This window comes from Neodiprion fabricii, chromosome 6, assembly GCF_021155785.1.
Source record: "Neodiprion fabricii isolate iyNeoFabr1 chromosome 6, iyNeoFabr1.1, whole genome shotgun sequence".
Taxonomy (NCBI): Eukaryota; Metazoa; Arthropoda; class Insecta; order Hymenoptera; family Diprionidae; genus Neodiprion; species Neodiprion fabricii.
In genome coordinates, this window is record NC_060244.1 from 22579022 (window position 1) to 22598997 (window position 19976).

Sequence of the window (19976 nt, forward strand, 5' to 3'; positions counted from 1 at the left end):
ACCTTCAGGTTTGCTATTATGACTGATTCAAGTGCAGTTGCTGCTGCACGATCTGGAGAACCTATTCTACATTTAGGTATTAGCCGCTGATAATTTTCACTGAAATCTGAAAAAAGCCATTACAAAATAATAATGTTACTATCAGTTAGCTAAAAATTGGACGGGCACATGATTTTACACAACATACGACACACCTGCGATATTAACGGTTTGGTTTATTTTTATTTAATACCTCGTAAGTTAATAGTATAATGGTTTTCATTAAGCTTTATGGTTCTTATACACATAAAGAATGGTGATCACACCCCTGCCACATGATTTTTTAACTTAAAATTTAAACCGCGTGCGTGAACATACTTCAGTCAACCGGGCACTCTAAGTCGTAATTTACAACACGCATAATCGCGATAAAATTGAAAAATCACATTGAGAATAATCACATATGAATCACGCGCTAACTAAATTCGCAGTAAAATAACGCGGACGATTTTTCAATTATCTTCGCCAAACAATTCCTAACATAACGAAAGAAATAGCCAATCAATACGTCTCACTTATTCGCATTAAAAATTCATATGCGTTTTAAAATCGTACAAACATTTCCGCGATCGGATGGTGAGATAGAAAAAGAACCTTTATATTTCTTTTTTTCACATATAAACGTGGTAATTCGACTCGGAGAGCACAGTCGCTGGTCGCAGCTTTGCATTCTTGTCCAAATATATAGGCTAGTCAATTTATGCGTATGGTGAAAGTAATGGAGTGTTATCTTCTTATTCCCTTTTTTTCAAATATGAATTCGCATTTGAATTTATGAATGTAACATTTACTTATTATCTCTCTTTCTCTCTATTTCACACCTTTCACCATTCCACGTTCATTCTCACAGTTTCACACTCATAATATTTTCTCTCTCGTTCTCGCTCTTATTTATTCTCTCGCAGGTTTCCTCATTCTGAGCATCATCTCGGGGATTTTATATTCTTATATCGTTAGGTATATAGCCTTAAATCCGCGAAACGAGGCAATCATCTAGATTCGCTGTCCACTTACTCGTTCGCTCGACAAGGCTTACTTCTTATCATAGGTATAATATTCTTTTCGTCGAACGTTCGAATTAGCAGACTAGGCGCTTAACGAGTAATTAGACCTTCGGCTAAAAATAAATAATGATTACAGGGATATCATTGAAAAATAATCACAAACGGAATATATCGCATTTTGCTAAGCTCAAATTAATCCTAGACGGATTCCAACATTATCCTCGTCCTCGCAATACAGATATATAATTCAAACGCACAACGTCGTATACTGTGATTCTCAATTATAAAGCTGTCGTTCCTTGCCGGCGTTCCTCAAGGAAAACCAATCAATTCGAGACCTAATTAAACTGGCGACAGAATACGAAATGCATTTCAAATTCTATTACTATAATCATTTTACTAATTAGACGCCCCGCTGCCAATCAGTATTATGGATGTATAATTTAGGAAATGGTGATTGTGCAAAAGACAAGAAGAAAAACTTGATTCACTTCTTTCCCCCAGAACGCCGCATCGATCGTACAGCCGCAGTATTACGTGTCAGCGATTGTTGAAATTTCGAATATTATAAGTAAATAAACTTTGTACAGGCATTATGGAAATGGTAGTTGAATGAAAATCTGTATCTCATATACAAACTAAAAATAAATGAGCACTTAAAAACTACAATAGATATTGGTACAAAAATTAATGCTGCTATAATTAGATAATATCACAAAGAAGCGACGAGGACGCAGTCCGATATTTTTTTTTTTTTTTTCTCCTCCGGCCGCGTTCCGTTTCAATTTAATATTTACGATGCTGCATACCTCTGGGTATTAACCGTGCTCTGGATACACGTGTACCTATGCACGTACATGTACGCCAGAACGATTAAACAACCAACATTTGCATTGCCCGCATTATAGAGACGCAGCCTTTTTGAGAGACGAGTCCCTGTCGCCTCTTTTCTTCGTTTAACGCGTCATTCGACCAACGATCCGACGTCAGTCCAACGAACAGTTCTCGTTGGCAATTATCAGACAATAATTATATTATATTTATTATTATAATTATTATTATATCCTCTTATTATTTCTATCTTCAATCTTACCTATATACGAGTGTTACATTCTTACATCTATCGCGTGTGGCCAGCCCATGCTATCCTCTGACATAATATCCTGCATCCCGTTACATTATACATGCTTTACGCATCGTTCTTCCATAATATTTTCGATTCATCGTAACTACATAAACTGAGTGCATTTCGGAAGACTATTAATCCTCGGAAAAGCTGTTTCATGGAAATCCGCAAGCGGTTCGCAATGCTGTTAACCTTATTTTATACAGCAAAAGTATAGATGCTATCACAAAATAACCGTTTTCTATACCTATAGTATTATACGTAGCAAAAATAGTTCAACGATAGAATCAGTGGATAAACGTTGAAAATAACCTCGTATATATTCATCGATTCGTAAGGTTCTTCAAAGTGTTGAAATTTCAAAAGATCTTTCGTTCTATGCAGTACAATCATATCGTATAATTTAATATATTAAATTTCCCCGCCTTCTCTATTGCATACCGGTTAGCATAGGCGGCCAGACCAAACCAATGTATTTACGATCCAGAAATTACATACAGTTATGTTATTTTTAATGTAACACGTATTGTATATTATAATTAATGTATGTATTTATATTTATGTATTTACAGACAATCACATGAATCGTAGATATCCTATTATCATTCGTAGGTATTTATTCGTCCTTTCCTATTATACTTATTTCAATTTCACCCTAAGTTCACCTTTACCTAAGTAAGAACCTCGTCTTACTTATGGTTAATTAAATATGCTACAAATTATTTGAGCTGAAACTTGTTCAATTCTCGTATGTTTCCTCACTCCCGAAACATTGAAAACGGCGCGGTATACATTCTGTTCGTGAAGCAAATAGCACACGTTTTTATCACCAATTTGACGTTACGACAGCCTATCGTAAAAGCATTGCTTCAGCAATCGTATACGTTCCGAATAATATATATCCGCGAGATTTTAATCTTTGCATCGCATTTTAACACGCGCACTCAAGAAAGTGCCCAAGACCAAGAAAATATTATTTCAACAGGCCAAAGCAGATAATTGATTAATTCGCGAAAAACAATCTCATAACAATAGATAAAGTTTTGACTCGAATCAAGTTTGCTTCACCGCGAGTAAATAAACCATTTGAACATTCGAAACTATGGAATTTTGAAATTCTCATTTTTTTTCACAATTCGCCACATTAATGACACTTGGAATATTAGTAAGTAAGGCAAAGAGAGCCGCATGAATCATTCCCCCAATTGTACGCTGTATAAACTGTCAAGCACTTCACCGCGAATCAAATATACAATCAGCAATAAATTTCCATTCTGTGTAATTGTCAAATGGCGTGAGCACGCATACAACGCGATGTGGAAAATTTTACAGAAACCAGCAATGAACGTCCGTCAAGTTAGTAATAAAAATACATTCTAAACACGTGGATCGGTGTGGCACGCTGCATTATACAACGTACATCGTGCATAATAAAGGACCACAGTATTCCAGCACTTATTCTTATACTCCTATATATTCTACAGGCAACGTTTCAGGCTTTATTCTTAGTCCACGCTCGAATGTAGCTACCGTCCGTTATCATCAAACATTCATTGCATTTCATGCGAATAATCGTCGGCCTTCAGCTCCCATCGTATATACCGATATGAAAGTTTGTATTTTTTTACCAGCGGACCTACACGTAGCGTATATTCGTGTACCGATCATCGTGAGGCAAATGATCGCGAAGTCTCTAATCCTAATTCACGATCACTTGTCGCCGTTCGTTATCGCAGTATAATAAATCTAATATTCAGAATGTAACACGCACCGCTGTACCTATAGAAATTGTACGCACATCGAGTGCATATGCATCTCATTGTGCCGCAATTCATCATCATCGAACAAGTTTCAATTCTGCCTGCAGTGGCACGGACGACGCTTTAGTGTGAATTTGTGTGCAGTGTGTATATACTCAATACACAAGTATAACAAATGTATACATCGAAACACCTCGACCTTAACAAGATCAATTCTCCTCTAATTATTCCATTTATGTACAGTATTGGTATATTCGGGATCGGTTTATCCGATCGCATTGCGTGAGTTGACGTTAAATCACACGGAATTGTTGGTCATTTTACGGACCGGAAGCCTCTATGCATAGGTAGGTATATTTACAATTTTTCTAACCGACACAGTAACGCTTTAAAGAACGTGAATCCAGTTTGGGGGAACACGGGTCGCAAGAGTGCCGTGATGAACGTTGAAATTTTTTGACCGTACAAAAAATGTTGTTTTCATTGAAAATTAGCTATCACGCGTATTATATTATGATTTACTATCGACAATTGATTGACGGATAGGTCGAAAGACAATTCGATCGTTGAGAAACCCGAGGATCCATGATTGCAGCGTCAACTCACGCAGTCCGTGTAAGTACAATCAGCATTGTTATCGCCGAAGGCGTATTTTTTTCAGCAAAATGGCATGACGTTGGGAATCGCATAATTTTGCACGCAAACTTCTTTCTTTCTTGATCTATCCGTAGTAGTAATTGCAATCGATGGAAAAACGTGATATTCGACAGAAAAAATGCAACCTACATCCACCTATCTCTTACACCCTTCAACCTTTACATTCACATAATAACGTATCTCACGATAAACGAAAGCCTAATAAGAGAGAGAGAGAGCTGAAATCTCCGTTATCCCGATTTATAGAGAGAGTTTTCGGTACGCTACGGTAGTAGCTTTAAATTTTCCAGAAAAGGGGGATTGAATCTCGTTACGTCCAAAGGCCTGCTCGAAATTGATTTACGTACGGCAGGTATGAACAATGTATGGGTCGTTAAGATTGAAGGCTCGGCTTTTCTCTGGCAACCTCAATTGCCAAATGAGAAGCTAATTTTGGCGAAAAGACAGACCATTTCGAGAGACAGAGAGATGGATAGACAGATATTAGAATATTGATATGAAAGGAAATGAAACAGGAGGTTCGAGGTCTGAAAGGCGCTGCTCGCACATCAAGATGCGCTTTTATAGTTTACGAGAGTCTCTAACGAGCGGTTCTTTTAAGCGAAACCAAAGGCTCGAGAAAGCCCTGCCGCCTTCTTGAAATTCTCCGGTAAACTGGCGGCGTCTTTTGTCCCGGTTGAGTGAGCCCGAATTGCGGTTAAATTAAGGGAAAACAAACGAAGTGGGCGTGAAAGAGAGAAGAGTGTATAACCGGTATAATTTAGCAGGATCCCGGCAGCGATTGGGAGCGAAACTCATCACGGGAATCATTTCAGCCAGCATTTGCACTTTTGATCTTGCGATCGAATCACATCAAATAATCAGATCCGGCGTTACTTATTACTTTTTTCCTTGATTTTAAATTGGTATTATGTAACGGTTGTCGAGGGGACTTAAATCTCGGGAATATACCAAAATTTTTTCGCTTTTGAGACCAGTGGACTTCGATATTTGGAGATATATACCTCAACGTCAAAATCGACGAGGACACCCTCTTCATGTAGTTTAAATTATACTTTCATGACTGCCACATGTTAATGTAGCAGTTATTCCGTTGTCTAAGTTTTTTTAAATTATTTGGAGGGCAGTTTGACATTAGCTGCGCTGATACACTTTAGGTTTGGACTGAATAGCTTCAAAATTAGGTAACAATTTGATATTTAAATATTAAAGAAAATTTGCGTAACTATTATGTTAACGATCAATATTATTGAGAAGAACTACAAGTAAACTTCATGCATGGCAAAGTACAAATGATAAACTCATTTGCTAAAAGAGAAACAAATGTTTTACATACAAAGTTTGAAGATAGGGAACGCCTACTTGATTTTCTTATTGTATAATCTATGTAAGAAATCAGAATATTGTTCGCAGCCCGCGCCGTCAAACTTTCAACCAAATTTTCATATATATAATATATGATACATTTATTATACATATATGCAGTTATACGTATAATCGATAAACGGAAGCTTCCAATTGCAACATCGATTTGTATACAAGTTGCACCTCGACTCTCTCTCGGTTTCCCTTTCACTCCTTCTCTCTTTCTGTCTCTCTGTCTCAGCCTCTGTACCTGACTAACAAAGACTTTTCGAGCACGTCTCGGGAGTGGAGGGTGGATTTGGATAGGAGTTCTGCAAGCTGAAGTCCTTGGCGTGGTGACGATCCGTTTAAAAGAGTCTGCGTGCGTGACGTCACTTCTTCGTATATTCTTTGCACCCAACCCCTTTTGTTCGGGAAATTACACAGGGCTTTTTTAACAGCTTTACTCCACGACCCCATAGAAAACGAATGTAAAACTTTGAAACTTAACTAATAACTTCTATTGACTAACGGCCGGATCTCCATCTTGAGACTCAAGTCGACATATAGGTACAAGTTAATAATTCTAAGCGTATAATTCTGTTCTTCGATACTTCAATACATAGGTACTCGGACTTGGGCAACTGCGTCAATTATGCGTCTCCAATTTTCAAACTCTTCGGTGTTCAGTCATTTCACGGAATTAGTTAATGTAACATTTTGATATTACAGACGGATACTGCGGAACATGTTAAACTGATATTCGCTTTGGCACGTACTTGAGTATGCGAAATAGAACCTGATTATATATCTGAAACATACGTCTGGATCATGGATCGGATTTCCCGGCAAAGAGTGTTTATTTTTATTTTATTTTTTTCAATGCCAATGCCTGTGAGCTTCGGATAATACGAGTGCATACTGATTTTTTACGTACGCGATGCAAATCTCTCGTGTTACGAGCAAACTTTTGTGTTACATATCAATTTGCTGGATGAGTCGCAGAGTCACTCGTTGATTGCATGCAAAAATTGATTTCTTCACCTAAGGGTGATTCTGTTCCAAATTTTCTAAATCACCCTTACATCTTCCCAACACTTTCCGACATTCAATATGTATTCGGCGGTTTGGACCGAAAACGATTTTTCATTACCTACCTGACTAACGGATACGCATGAATCAACAAACACGCATCAAATATATTCTCTCTCTCTCTCGCTCTCTCCCTCCCGCCCCTTTCTCGCCTTCTCACTCGCCCTCTCTCTCTTTCTCTTTCTCTCTCTCTAGCTTTCGCTCTTTCGCTCGCTCTCTCATGCGACATAAAAAAAATTCCAAACGAGTCTGCGCAATCATCTAGCAATCTCTGAATTGCGGAGGATGGAATGTTGGTATGTAAGCAGCTGCTGTTTTAGGGAGGTGCTGGAACGTTGTCGCGTAGTAGCCTCTCTGCACGCTTATCGATTATCGCAGGGAACCACTGTAGGAATGTAGGGTTTGGACAAAGACGGCCAGAAAAACGAGGATGGCAAGAATAAAGGTGCGTTCCCCGTGGCTCGAGGATAGAGTTACCGCACCTCCTAGCCACCAAAGTGCCCCGCTGCCTCCTGGGGCAGAACTAATGCCTCTTTGAATGGCGGCAGGATGCTCCCCTGAAATAAGCCAAAAACAATCCGGTACACATACTGTTTGGGGTCTGAATTCGCCAGGGCTCTCTTCGTTTCACAGATACGTTCAGCAGTGGTGGGCTGCTGCGTTGGTTGGCAGAGAAATGGAAAAAAGAGAGACTCCGACTCACCGTTAAGAACGTGGAGTTGTACACTGGCACTATCCAAATTACTTGGGCTGCAAGTGTAATTGCCGGAATCTTCACGCCTCGCGGTATGTATGATGAGGCTGCTGACGGTGTCGCTGTCGACTCGTTCCTTCCTCATTTCCAGCTTACCCTGCTGGTATATGAGTACGCGACCGCTCTCGTGGTACCAAAACACGTAGGAAGGCTCCTCCAGAGACTGCTTTATCACGCACCGCAGGGTCACTGTGCTTCCGGTCTTCACGTAAATATCACGGTCTCCCATGATCTCGATTTTTGGAACTGCGGGATTGGTTTTTATTTATTTACCTGCTTATGAATGTAAATTAAAGGGTCTAATAAGCTCGGAGGTCATTCTTGGGGGATGCTTGGAATACTTGAATCCTTATACCGACTCCGGTTGGCCGACCGTACTTAGTAACTAGTGACGCGTAACGTGCGAGACTGCGGAACGGAAAGACTTTACTTCAAATCCCCAGCGTATCGGTAAAGACCTGACAGACACATCGCAATAATTGTAGGGAGCCGAATCGGCAATCTGAGGTTTGAACTCGGTCTTGCTAGACCAGAAACAGATTTTCTGCAGTTTCCCAAGTGCCAAGTGCGAACGATCGGGCGTTTCTATTGCAAATCGTAATACGGCTGCAGACGCATATTTATAGTCACCAACCCATCCCTCCCACACCCCGCATAATTATAGGCTTATAGGAACACACCCAAAATGGTATGGCGGGATTGGAGTGATTATTATCTTCATCTTTATTATTATTATTATTATTATTATTGTTGTTGTTGTTGTTGTTGTTGTTGTTGTTGTTGTTGTACGGATGGAGGCTTAGGTTTGGCAATGACAGCCGTTTCGTCTTACGAATGAATCTGGTCTAAGCCTCTGCGAAGAACTAACAAGATTTCGCTACTCCACGCCCGCGCCGCAAGTGGATTATCGGTAGTCCTAACCCCCTGAGATCATCTATAGGTCAAGATAAGAAAGTAGAAGAAAAAGGTAGGGTGATTAGCATGCGTCAAAGAAATTGGAGTGGCTCGTATTAGCGCAATCCTACCCTTTTGATCCGAGAGTGGAGTAAAAAATATATTGACCTATTTGGCCCCAAGGCTAAACTGAACGTTACGCTAAATTTCCCAGAGATCAAATGAGTTACGAGGGCGCAGTTGCGTCGGTAATACGAATGTCCCACATCCTAATGGCCCCACGGCCAGACTGCCTATTCTCATCCCGGTAATATAAAGCCACCGTTTTCTTATTTTTCAAAGTTAAGACTCGAATCAGAGATAAACTATATAACGTAGAGTAAGAGCTCACAAGTGACAAGTCCTCGCGCCCATGTGAAATCTTGATAGTCGTGCTTACCGACAACGTTTAGCTTGATAAAGTAGCTCATCTTCGGCTCAGTGGAGACTTGGCATTCGTATTCGCCAGCGTCCCGGGGCTGGACATACTTCACCTGGAGGGTCCACGTATCTTGGCCGTCCAGATAGAACGCTTGGAACCGTTCGTCAGCGATGAAGGTATATCTGTCCACCGTTAGGATGTGAGCATCTCGCTTCCTGATCCATGACACCTTGGGGAACATAAATTTCTCTCAGACTCCGGCGGGCTCCAAAGAGTTATAGCTCCAAGCTATAGCCAAGGGCGGGCGGGTGCGGGGTACAGTTGGAGACTGTAGATTTACTTCAAACTCGACTTTAACGCCAAGACCCGGTATTCACCTTTGTCGTGCCGTATGAAGTCCACACAGCGGGTTATAAAGCGAGGCGAGGCGAAGCGAGGTGAGAAACGAGCTTAGCTGTTACCAGTTAGGAACAAATCGAATCTAGACCATCGATTAAAACGTCACATCCGACCCAAGTCAATACAACGGACGTGTGATTAACGACTGTGTTACCGCCAACGGAAGCTCATTGTTATTATCGCCCAACTGCGGACGTCGTACTTCGCGACGCCTCCAATCGCCAAGCTATTGTTTTCAGTTATATTTACCTCGACTTACACCAAAATTTATCCAATATCATATCCGGGTCTAATCACATGCGGGCGAAAAATATAATCGATTTCTCCCCGAGTATCCCTTCAAGGTTTTTCGTGATACTTGTACACGCGGACGTAAATTCTTGCAATGGTTTGAAACACGGCGAACCGTTTCAACTCACCGATTTGTTACCCAACTGCCGGACTTTGCAGGGTAGGTAGGCGTGGGTTCCAAGCTGCGCCGTGATGTTTTGGGGACTACTTGTGTCGAAGTAGGGACCGGTGTAGAGTCCGTTGAGCCTCTTCACCAGCGAGTGCGACCTCGTACTGACCCCTGGGGGCAAAATAGAATCGGACATATTAGCATACGGGACTGGACCAAGAGGATGCCAGAGTTCCCAAGTTTATCTTCGAAATATTAGAGTCCCCTGAGATGTCAGCAGTACGGTCTTTGGTACGACAACCGAGAATACGACCGATCGTGGGTGAAAATTGTCGAATGCTTTTACAGCATCATCTACTCAATATCCGGGAACGTGATAACAATTCTTAATTCGGCTGCTCTTCGAACATGCCTATAGACACAATTCCTGCGAGACACCAAGAGACATAATGGAAGAGAGTTTTGTATTGGGGTTATCGATCGCGCGAGGCGGGCTAAAATTAATCATTAGTTAGTATTTATTGCAGCGAAGTCGTTTAGACTCCCATTTACTTTGCCCATCTAAAAGTTCGAATATAAGCTTATAATGACGGGTATAGATTTCTGGTAGTTAGCAAGGCTGTTGAAAAGTTCGGTTTCTCGAACACAATTTCTTATCCAGGTTGAGGCAGGATCGCGCCTGAGCCAGCCATTATGTTCTCCCTGTTCCATCGCGTCTATATACACAGTATATGTATGTACGTATGTATGTATGGAAGCTTATAGTCGAGTCTCGGAGCTCGACGTAGCCAAAGTTTCGTCCCTGTCCAGTAAAACTAGTTTATTACTACTTCCTTGGAAACTTGTAGGATAAGAATGAGGACAAATTCTCTCCCGGTTTCACCTTATAACCAGCCATACTATAGGAGTTATCTCAAGACACACGAAGAAGATTGATGTCCTTTTTATTCTGCAATCTCTTCGCGGTCGTAAATTAGACTGGAAAACTGCGTTATGTTATCGTCACGTAGCGTCGATCTCGTTTGCAGGCAGGTTCAAGATATCGCACGAGGTGTAAATCAGCAAAAGCAGTACCTTGGGACAGTGTGGACGAGGGACGTGAGGGTGTGACTCGCGAATAGATAGTATCATGTCGCGGAAGGGGGGAGGGGAAGCTGATTGTTCAAGTACATACTTGGTACCCAGCAAATTTACTGACAATGATATCGCGATTAAACGATGAGTACTCGACGCGTAACATTTAACATAATAATACGTTGTACTAATAGGAGAATATAGATGAAAATCGTGCCTCCTAATTGGTCGAAATAATACCAAGTCATGAAGCATACGGTATAATTTGCGGCGCGAGCTTTTTAACAAAGCAGTTGTTGTCACGCACGTGAGAAACCCATCGGCGTCTCGCCACGCGATATTTACTCCTGTCATCCTCTGAAATTTTAATCTAATCTACCCACGGAAGCGCCAAGGATCATCCCGCAGGTGTGTCCGATCGCATGCGATCCAACCGTGCTGTGTGTAATCAACGAGAAAACGCAGAGTTAAAGAATCGACGCGCCTCGTGAGGAGCGTTAAGTTACGATCACGAGAAAGCACGGAAAGTATACGAGAGATGTTGCGGGATATATATTATACCCCTTACGGCGAAAGATTTGGTGCGGTCAACGACAGGGAGGCGCGAATCCGCGCAGGCGAGAGAAATCGTATACATATATCGCGAGAAGCGCTTGCGCTCGTTCTACATTTCGAAAATCATTTGCCCACCGAGATTACAATCCGCGTTTCTTTGGGCTTCAACCCCGTATACGTACCGCGAGGTGAAGGTTCGAACATATACCAGGAACACGTAGCGTACCGGAAATTGCTCGAAGCAGGAAACCGCAGAATACGAAAAGGAACGAGTGTATTCACGAATCCGGTGATGTGAGCTCACGATTTCTCGTATTTCCCACGGGGCCTCTTGGCCCGTTCTTTACCAGTTGTAAAAAGCTCTGTATTACGATCGCATATGCAAGCCGCGGTGCGCGCGAGTCTCGGGATGGCGAATTAACTCCAACGTCGAGGGTATTGTATCGCAGGTATCCAAGAGAGCGTCGAAGGTTCCTCTGATCTCGGCACCGGCCCTGAGGGGTGGAATCGGGGTGGCTAGGGGTGCCGGCGGGCGAAGACGCCATTTTATCAAGATCTGCGATGACGTAGGGGAGTTATACCGCCATATCCGTGCGGCACGGATTCGCCGCTATGACCTCATTAGGCACGCCAACGTCGTCCCACTGCCGGAGTTTACTGCACGACTCGGTGTCCTGTCGCAACGGTGGTGAAATGTCGTTGCCGACTTTGCGGTCTTTGCGGTCAGTCGGCGTCTTTGAACCGTCGAATAAGAAACCGCGCGTTTCAGGTTTCCGCTGGGTATTTCCGCGCGGATAAGCGGTCCAATTTACGAGACCTTCGCCTCTGCCATATCGATTCTCAAAGTGCACCAGGCCTAATGACTGCGCGATGACATGCAGGGGATGCCCCGCGAAACGGGGGTTGAAAAGCGGGCGAGATTACAGGCGCGTCGCGAGGCTACGTCGAGTCACGTATACAGTGGGTATTATACACCTCGACGAGGTATTCGTCCCTCGTATATCCGTGTCAGATTCTAGATATCAAGGATGCGGCGTGAATAAAATAAGGGACACGTTTTACGAGAACTGTATACCCTACCTTTCGTAACGGGGTGGGAGAGTCGTACGCTGTTTAGCTAGATATTCACAAGTTATTTTATGGGTAGATTTAATATGCACACGAAGCGCGGGCTGGGTGGATACGTACCGAGCCTGAGTGAATATGGCTTGCACGGTTAAATGGGAATATAATAAGGGCGTAAATGAGTAATACACTAGCCGCACTGCCATCAACCACCTTCTACAATCCAAGACCACAAGGTTATTGGTAAATCCCCCCTGAAATCGTTGTCATATACTCAATTCAGGAAAGACCCCGTTTTTTTAGAACCCTCGACGAGGGTGTTTTCCGGAACTTGTTTCCTCCCCTGACGTAGCCGATAATTCAATTAATAACAACTCGGGATATCGAGACAAATTGAGGATCGTTGACGTCGTTCGCCCAATATCAAATCACGGTTTCGCATTACTTGTTCGATTTTCATTTTTAACGCTGTAAGAGAAACACCCCGGGACCGAAAATAAGAATTAAACATACGTATCGGATTCTCTAAACAGTACAGGACGATGCTATTACCGAAGTCAGAATATTAGTTTCAAAAAAAAAAAAAAAAAAACGAGTTCTACCACAGAGCAATGTTCAATGTTTAAATCGACAAAAAGTCATACGCTGCTTAACGAGGGCATACGATTTATTTCTGACAACAGCTTATCAATCAGTCATACACGACGGTCGCTTCGACGGCAAAAGGTCACACGTAGATCAAACGTCCTCTTTCAAAGTTTATCGACTAACCGCAGGGCAGATAATTCAATCGGACGTTAAAACAGCAATACGTGCTGAGTCGTTGGAAACAACCGTTCATTTGAAAATTAAAAAGCGGTACAATAACCATCACCGTTCAACCAAAACGAACATCGAACGATACATTTTTATTGTATTTGTTTTTAACCAGCCATCGAAAATCGTAACATGGTTTCACAGAAATAAGTTTTATAATCGTACACATTCTATCACGCTTCCGTCTTGTCATTTTTCAGTACGACTCTGCGATCAGCGATCAGTTGTTGACTGACAGGTATCGGTAAGTATAAATCCTTACCCGTGATGCCTAGTAAAATCCAGCAGACGAGGCACAGAACATAGTAATTCACATATGAGCAGGCCCTCATGATGACGGAATCACTGACATCGCAAAGCACTACATCTGCCCCGGCCCCAACTGGAGGCGCCTTTTGCGTACCACGGCCACCACTAGAATAGTTCACACATTTCGTAAAGAGGTTCTTTCTCCCACGTATATATATATATATATATATATATATATATTTGTGTGTGTGTGTGTGTGTGTGTGTGTATAGCGAAAGCGCGTCGTCGATCCCTCACATATCCGCGTCCGCACAAAAGCACTGATCTTCCACAATTGGCCCGATGCGCAAAGTTAGACCGAGTACCGTCTCTCTATAATAAATTACGCCGCGTGTAGTATAATTTGAGCAAGATGAAAAGGCCGCGGCAGCGATAGGGTCGCGACGGTTATGCCGACGCATGCATATACTTTTCAACTCCGGTCTTACTCGGGAGTTGCGATGAAATTTCGACGATGCTCGTCGTCGCGACGCCCGGGCGAAGCTCTAAAGCGCCGGGCTACGGTGGCACTGCCCGCCCGGGCCGACGCCTGCGCCCTGTTCCGCGCATCGGCCTTCTTCAACCCGTGGTCGAAAAATTCTCGGTAAACTAAAAAGCCCCGACGATATTGCCGGGAAATTTACCCGGGGTGGGACTAGCGCGGGGGTGAACCAGCTCCTGTGTTTACTCTATGCATCACTCGCATTAACCTGAAACACCCCGCCGATCTTATTGTTTTCCCTGCCCCCGCCTTCGCCGAACTTGCACCTCAATCCGACGACCCGATCTACTCCGTAAATTCATGCACGTTAATTTCTATTTGACACTTTCACACCCGCGATTCTTGCTCGGACAACCTTGGGTCGAGTCTCCACCTCGCGAGCGAAATTCTTTGAGACAGGATGCGAAATTCTCAATATTGAAGTGTAAATTTCAGGCGAGGCATTTCCAGCTCACTCTCAACGAGCAAGTCGATAATTCGATGCGACGAGTCTTGCCAATCTGAACTCTAGGGACCGTTTAATTCTTAAGCTTGTGCAGCATCGCCTCGTGGCGTATACACCGGCATGGGTATTATATTGCACGTGAGATATGTAAGACAATTGGACAATCATATTCGCCCACGCGTTGTACTCATGACGTGTAAATGCTATGTGTATTGTAAGTACATATTTGCACAGACACGTGCCTGGTGTATACTCTCGGAAAGTATCTTCGGCAAACGAGGGTGGCTGCAACTTCGAGCCGGTGAAAATGGGAGTTTTACTATCTTATAGTAGGGGGAAAAAGGGCAGGAAGAATCCCGCCGCCTTTCGCCTGTGTATAATATATATGTGCGAATCTGAGTCGTCCGGAGGGGTGGTTTGTTTTTAACCCCATCCGGGGCGAGTCGATGCAAAAAAGTAATAGTGATTCTTGGTCCCTCAAACGCTTCTGCTTACTCAAACGCGAGAATTTCGGGCGTATTTCAACCCTCCTTCGAGGGCGGCGGGCAAAAACGGGGACTTTGTCGAGGGGTCAACGAGCGGCGAGTTGGAGGCGAGAGTGAACGGATCAAACCTAAGTCGAAATGGGGGAAAATCGGGGTTATTTTATTCCATTTATGAAACTAGACGAGCCGAGAGACGAGGCGAAACGCGAACGAAAATTGGGAGATATAGAAAATCGTCAAAGCTAGCTTCACCTTGTAAACAAAGACTGCTGCTACTGCTCAACTTTCTACACACGTTCCAGATAAAGTATGAAAAATTCTCTGTATGTATTCTTTTGCTGCAGGAATAACGAAAGTTTTCGAAGAAACGTTACTCCGCCAAAGTTAAGAAAAGAACAGGAAAAATATTCTCCATCTTCCCTCTGACCAATTTCTACACGTGCAAGTAGACAACTTGAATTTCCAACACGCTCTGCATTGTGTCAATCAGAAATTCCGGTCACGCGATGCGCTGTGAACAATTATTGTAGAATTTTTCAATATCTTTTTCGCGAAAGTTGATTCAAGGCTGAATATTTATTGCAGCTTTTTGTACGCCAAGAGAGGCGCGTCGCTGGTCTCATATGGTCGAAAATTATTCGCACATTCAACCAGTCTAGCCACGCCAGAATATTACATCATTCGGTTCTACGTTGATTGTAGCTTTCATTTGGTTCCATGCAGTTGTACACACAGCAGGTATTGTTGAGCGAAAATTAATTTATGGACAACAGTCACATATGGCTGTACCATTTTTTACTCTCGTTCGCTTGAAAATTGTTATAGAAACCTTATTTTAAAGCTTCGTATACGTAGAGAATATCACCATCTCCTTGAAGCATCCCAATAGGGCAATTAGGGGAATAGCCTTCTCAATTTAATCACAAGGAGAGAAACGAGAAACGAGGAACAAGCACGGAGGGAGCAAAAGTAGAAGATGGAAAATGGAATCCTAACAAGTCGTGAAATTGGTAGCTCTAGAAGAACGACTTTGGATTATCCGGAAATTATTTTCAGTCGATATTATCCTTTTGGATGGGTTGGAATCTATAAATCTCCCACGGTAGATTCGCGTTTGGAGATTGGCTTTCGAAGCCAAGCAAAGCGCACGTCTTCAGACTTATTTTTGCGCCACTCCCGGGGTATCTAAAATATCCCTACATAGTATATACAAGGCACACAAACTAAGGTGAACCTCTGACGCGAAAATCGACGGAAGCTGTGCGACGCGACGTTGTCAAACCTTGCGAATACCGTTTGAGAAAAACGTATAAAAATACGACTGATTGAAAGTCGTCCGCGCGAGATTACGTCTCGTCTCCCTGTGAAATAAACCCGATATAAAATTTTTCGAATTGAAAGTACTCGTCATTATTAATGATTCAGCAAAGTACATAACCTATTTACTTTCAGCCGTCGCGTCGCCATGACGAAGACGGTCCAAAGTTTTATACTTACTCCGCACCTTAGTAAATCTAGATATGAAATTTCAATCATAATTTACCCTTCTCTAATGCATGCGAATCCTCAGGAGTCAAATAACGGAATGCTTGCACCGAATAAATATTGGACAATTGGAAACGAAGATAAAATTGAATCTCCACCTAATTGACCCTGCATAACTTATCCTGATGGTTGCAAAACAATTAATTCCGAAAGGAGGATTTTCGATAAAATTGTTCAGTTCAAACGACTAACAGTAATGGCATTGAATCGAAGAAAACTGCGGTGTGTAGAAGTAACGAATCAAGATCTGCCAACGACACTTTCGCTACCTCGCATTCAAAACCGAGTCTCTGGCACTTGGCAAAAGCGATAGCGTTTTTTAACGATCAGACCAGCGTGCCAAATACATTTGTCCGTTACAAATGCTTCGATCAAATTGAGCCCCGTGGGTTGTTGTTGCCGCAAGGCATGCCTAGTTGATCTTTAAACGGCGATAGGGAACGAGAGAAACATTGCGGCCACCGCGCGCGCTATCATGGCAGATAAAAAATATTTACAGTCAATTACGGGAGTGAAAGACCTGCAGCGGCCGCAAGGCAAAATGCCGGGGTCCCCTTCTTTCCCGAGCTTTGTGTTAGAAGGGGCGTTTTTCGAGGTGCACGTAGTTGGGAATGGATTACTTCCGATTGACCCTGAATTTCGTAGCGTCGACAAAGGCTGGCAATCTGCGATGCCAGCCGCGTTCGGCACGCCCGCGGTTCCGATAAGAAGCGAGTTTTGTGCTTGGTGGACCAAAATCGTCGAACTACGCCCCGATACGAACGACTCCGAGCCGTAACTTCCACGACCGATATGAAATTTTTAGGCGAAATCAAATACATGGATGCACTGGGACGTGTATGTGCCTGGTGTATATTGAAAGAGAGAAGGAGGATGGAACCCTCGTCGACGCGATGCAGGCGATGGCAGCGTTTCCCAGAGGCGTTAATAAAAAATCAAACAAGACTGGTCGTTTTTCTGACCCCCAGTTGTGCTCCGGTCCGCGGAGCGGCAGACCGTACCGAGAGGCCATCCGGTATCTCCGGGGAGCCTTAACACCCTCAGGTGTGTGCACACCTTTATACGCGAGTGCGATGGTCGCTCTTGAGGTTCGGTTCGAGAAACCCCCGCTCGTTTGACGTTGTTTTTCAAATGGGTCTGGTTCAATGGGGAGCCAGGAAAGCCCCAAGGAGTCGAGATCCGGGCACGCTTTTGAAGCTCAATTTACAGGCGGAGTGCCTTTGTACCTTTTCGGCCCCAAGATACTGCTCGTTTGTCATTAAGATTCAGTCTTATCGCGGCCTATCGAACAGCACGCCGCGGGAATCTATATTATTCCTGTAGTCAGCGTATTTTTATTATATTATCCCAACCCGCTGTTCGTGACAATTATATGTCTTTTTTCACAGCTAATATTGCTTACACCTGGGCACCACATGGTAAATTTATCACTTCAATTTTACGTCGTACTTTTCTTGTTTCGATCTCGGTACAAATATCGAACATTGGATACAACCGCGCGTTTTACACTGCTCGTAATTTTTTATCACGACGATAAATATTCGCCCCCCTCATTATATTGTAAGTGAAAATTTTGTCCCAGCATGACTTGTCTAAATTTACCACAATCTACGCCTGAAAGCTGGGCTATTGTTGCTGCAAAGCAGAGGAAGGAGGCTTATTCCTACAACGGTAAAATAACTATCGCTAAAAGCTGCTTGAGAAATTACCGTAAAAAAAAATTATGGCACAAAACAATAGAATTTCATTTTTAAAATGACAAAATCAGAATGATTAACTTGCGTTGAAACTACATCTCGTCCGCAACCACGAGAAAATTGTCATAATCGTCAAAAAAAAAAAGATATTGCGGAGAAATCAAATTATTGGTACAGAGAGTTCAAATCATGTAAGCGCGAATTGTAACCGTCGCAACGAACCCGCAATAGAATGTCACAACTGTCCCAAGCGGTATCATTCGTTGTCGAAACAGTAGCGGTAGCCGACCGTAACAACGTATTGAAATCGATGGTACATTACCAGACAAGCACATCCATTACACGTTGGTTGCTCGTGTGTCGAGAGTCCAATAGAGTTGAGGGTCGCATCCAGGTCGCAAATCTATTCTTCACAACACACCGCTTTACATTACGAGCACAAATTCACTCTGAACTGTAAAAAAGAGGGTAAATGAAATGAAAAACGATAAAATCAAAAGCTTCAACAATTTCGCCCAACATTTCGCTAATTGAATGAAACTCACCAGAGTATTCACTATAACTACTGTACAACGCGTGGTATATCTCATCTGATGATCTACTCACGACTAACGGAGCTTCTTGAAACTTGCCGGTACGTAATAACAACTTACTCGCGTGTAACGACTAGCTTCGCTCACCCCCCCCACCCCCCCCCCCCGCGTTGGCTGACACAAACGTATAAACACGCACGGTACGATTTTAAAATTGGACCAATAGGTATTCTATAAACACGCACGTCGCATGGTGTAAAAATTCTTTTGTCTTCATTGATGGCGATTCTTTTACTTCTACGGGTCGAAGCGCACCCCTTGCAGTGCGAAGTTTAAGAAAATGTGCCCACTGCAACCCATTTCAGTGAAATTGTTTGCTTTCATCGAACATTAAAATTCGTCAATTATCGCCGCCCAACAATTCCGTTATTAATATTACGAGGCAATCTCGGGAGAACTGTTTAAGGCTTACACGTATAACTTTGCGCATTATATCGCTGCCGCGTGACGCCGCGTCAGCCATTAAGGGGTAGTATGTCAGGCTGTATGCGAATAAGGAACGTAAATTGGTCCCAAAAAAAGATCGTCGTTATGGCCAGACATACGCGCTGGGGCGCGGTGGCCGTGCTTCTGAGTCGTAACGCTTATTGAACGAGATTTTACGCCTCGCAATGACCGACCTCCCTCTCCCCCTCCCGCCAGGCTGGAGAGCCCTGGAGTGACGTTTTCCAAGTTGTGCGTTGACGTTGATTACGCTCGGTATTATGTTGTAAAAATGAGCAAATTTTAATGAGATCCGTATCGGCGTAACAACTCGACCACGAAAAAATTTCCGTGCGCACCTGTATACAAAAGTTTAAAAAGTCAATTACACTTTGGCAGAGTTACCCGGGTTAAATCACGTCTCGGCAAAGCCTCGGGTAGCGCCTTGAGGATGCTTTTCGAAATAAGTACCACCGCGGCACTCGATGTCCCTTCACTGTTAAGTGATACAAGCGGCTGACTGGTCAGACGGTCTAGTTCTGGCCCCATTGACGCCAAATGGACGGCAGTAGATAGCCGAGCAACTGAAGGCAGGTTA

The 19976-nt window shown here is 43.1% G+C and overlaps 1 protein-coding gene across 3 annotated transcripts; it reads right to left on the minus strand.

Moving 5' to 3' along the window:
* Window positions 1–195: 195 nt before the first annotated feature.
* Window positions 196–18959, minus strand: LOC124184546 (hemicentin-2-like). 3 transcript variants are annotated; one of them, XM_046574362.1, is made up of 6 exons: window positions 18908–18959; window positions 18685–18816; window positions 9910–10061; window positions 9110–9320; window positions 7726–8022; window positions 196–7579 (listed from the first exon to the last, which is right to left on the minus strand). In XM_046574362.1, the coding sequence occupies exons 2-6, from the start codon at window positions 18695–18697 to the stop codon at window positions 7392–7394; spliced, it is 861 nt and encodes a 286-aa protein (XP_046430318.1). In that variant the 5' UTR covers window positions 18698–18816; window positions 18908–18959; the 3' UTR covers window positions 196–7391. The 3 variants fall into 3 exon arrangements, with proteins under 3 accessions (XP_046430318.1, XP_046430316.1, XP_046430317.1); XM_046574360.1 differs by lacking the exon at window positions 18908–18959 and adding an exon at window positions 13663–13814 and having other exon boundaries at window positions 18685–18817; XM_046574361.1 differs by lacking the exons at window positions 18685–18816; window positions 18908–18959 and adding exons at window positions 13663–13814; window positions 14138–14152.
* Window positions 18960–19976: the final 1017 nt, after the last annotated feature.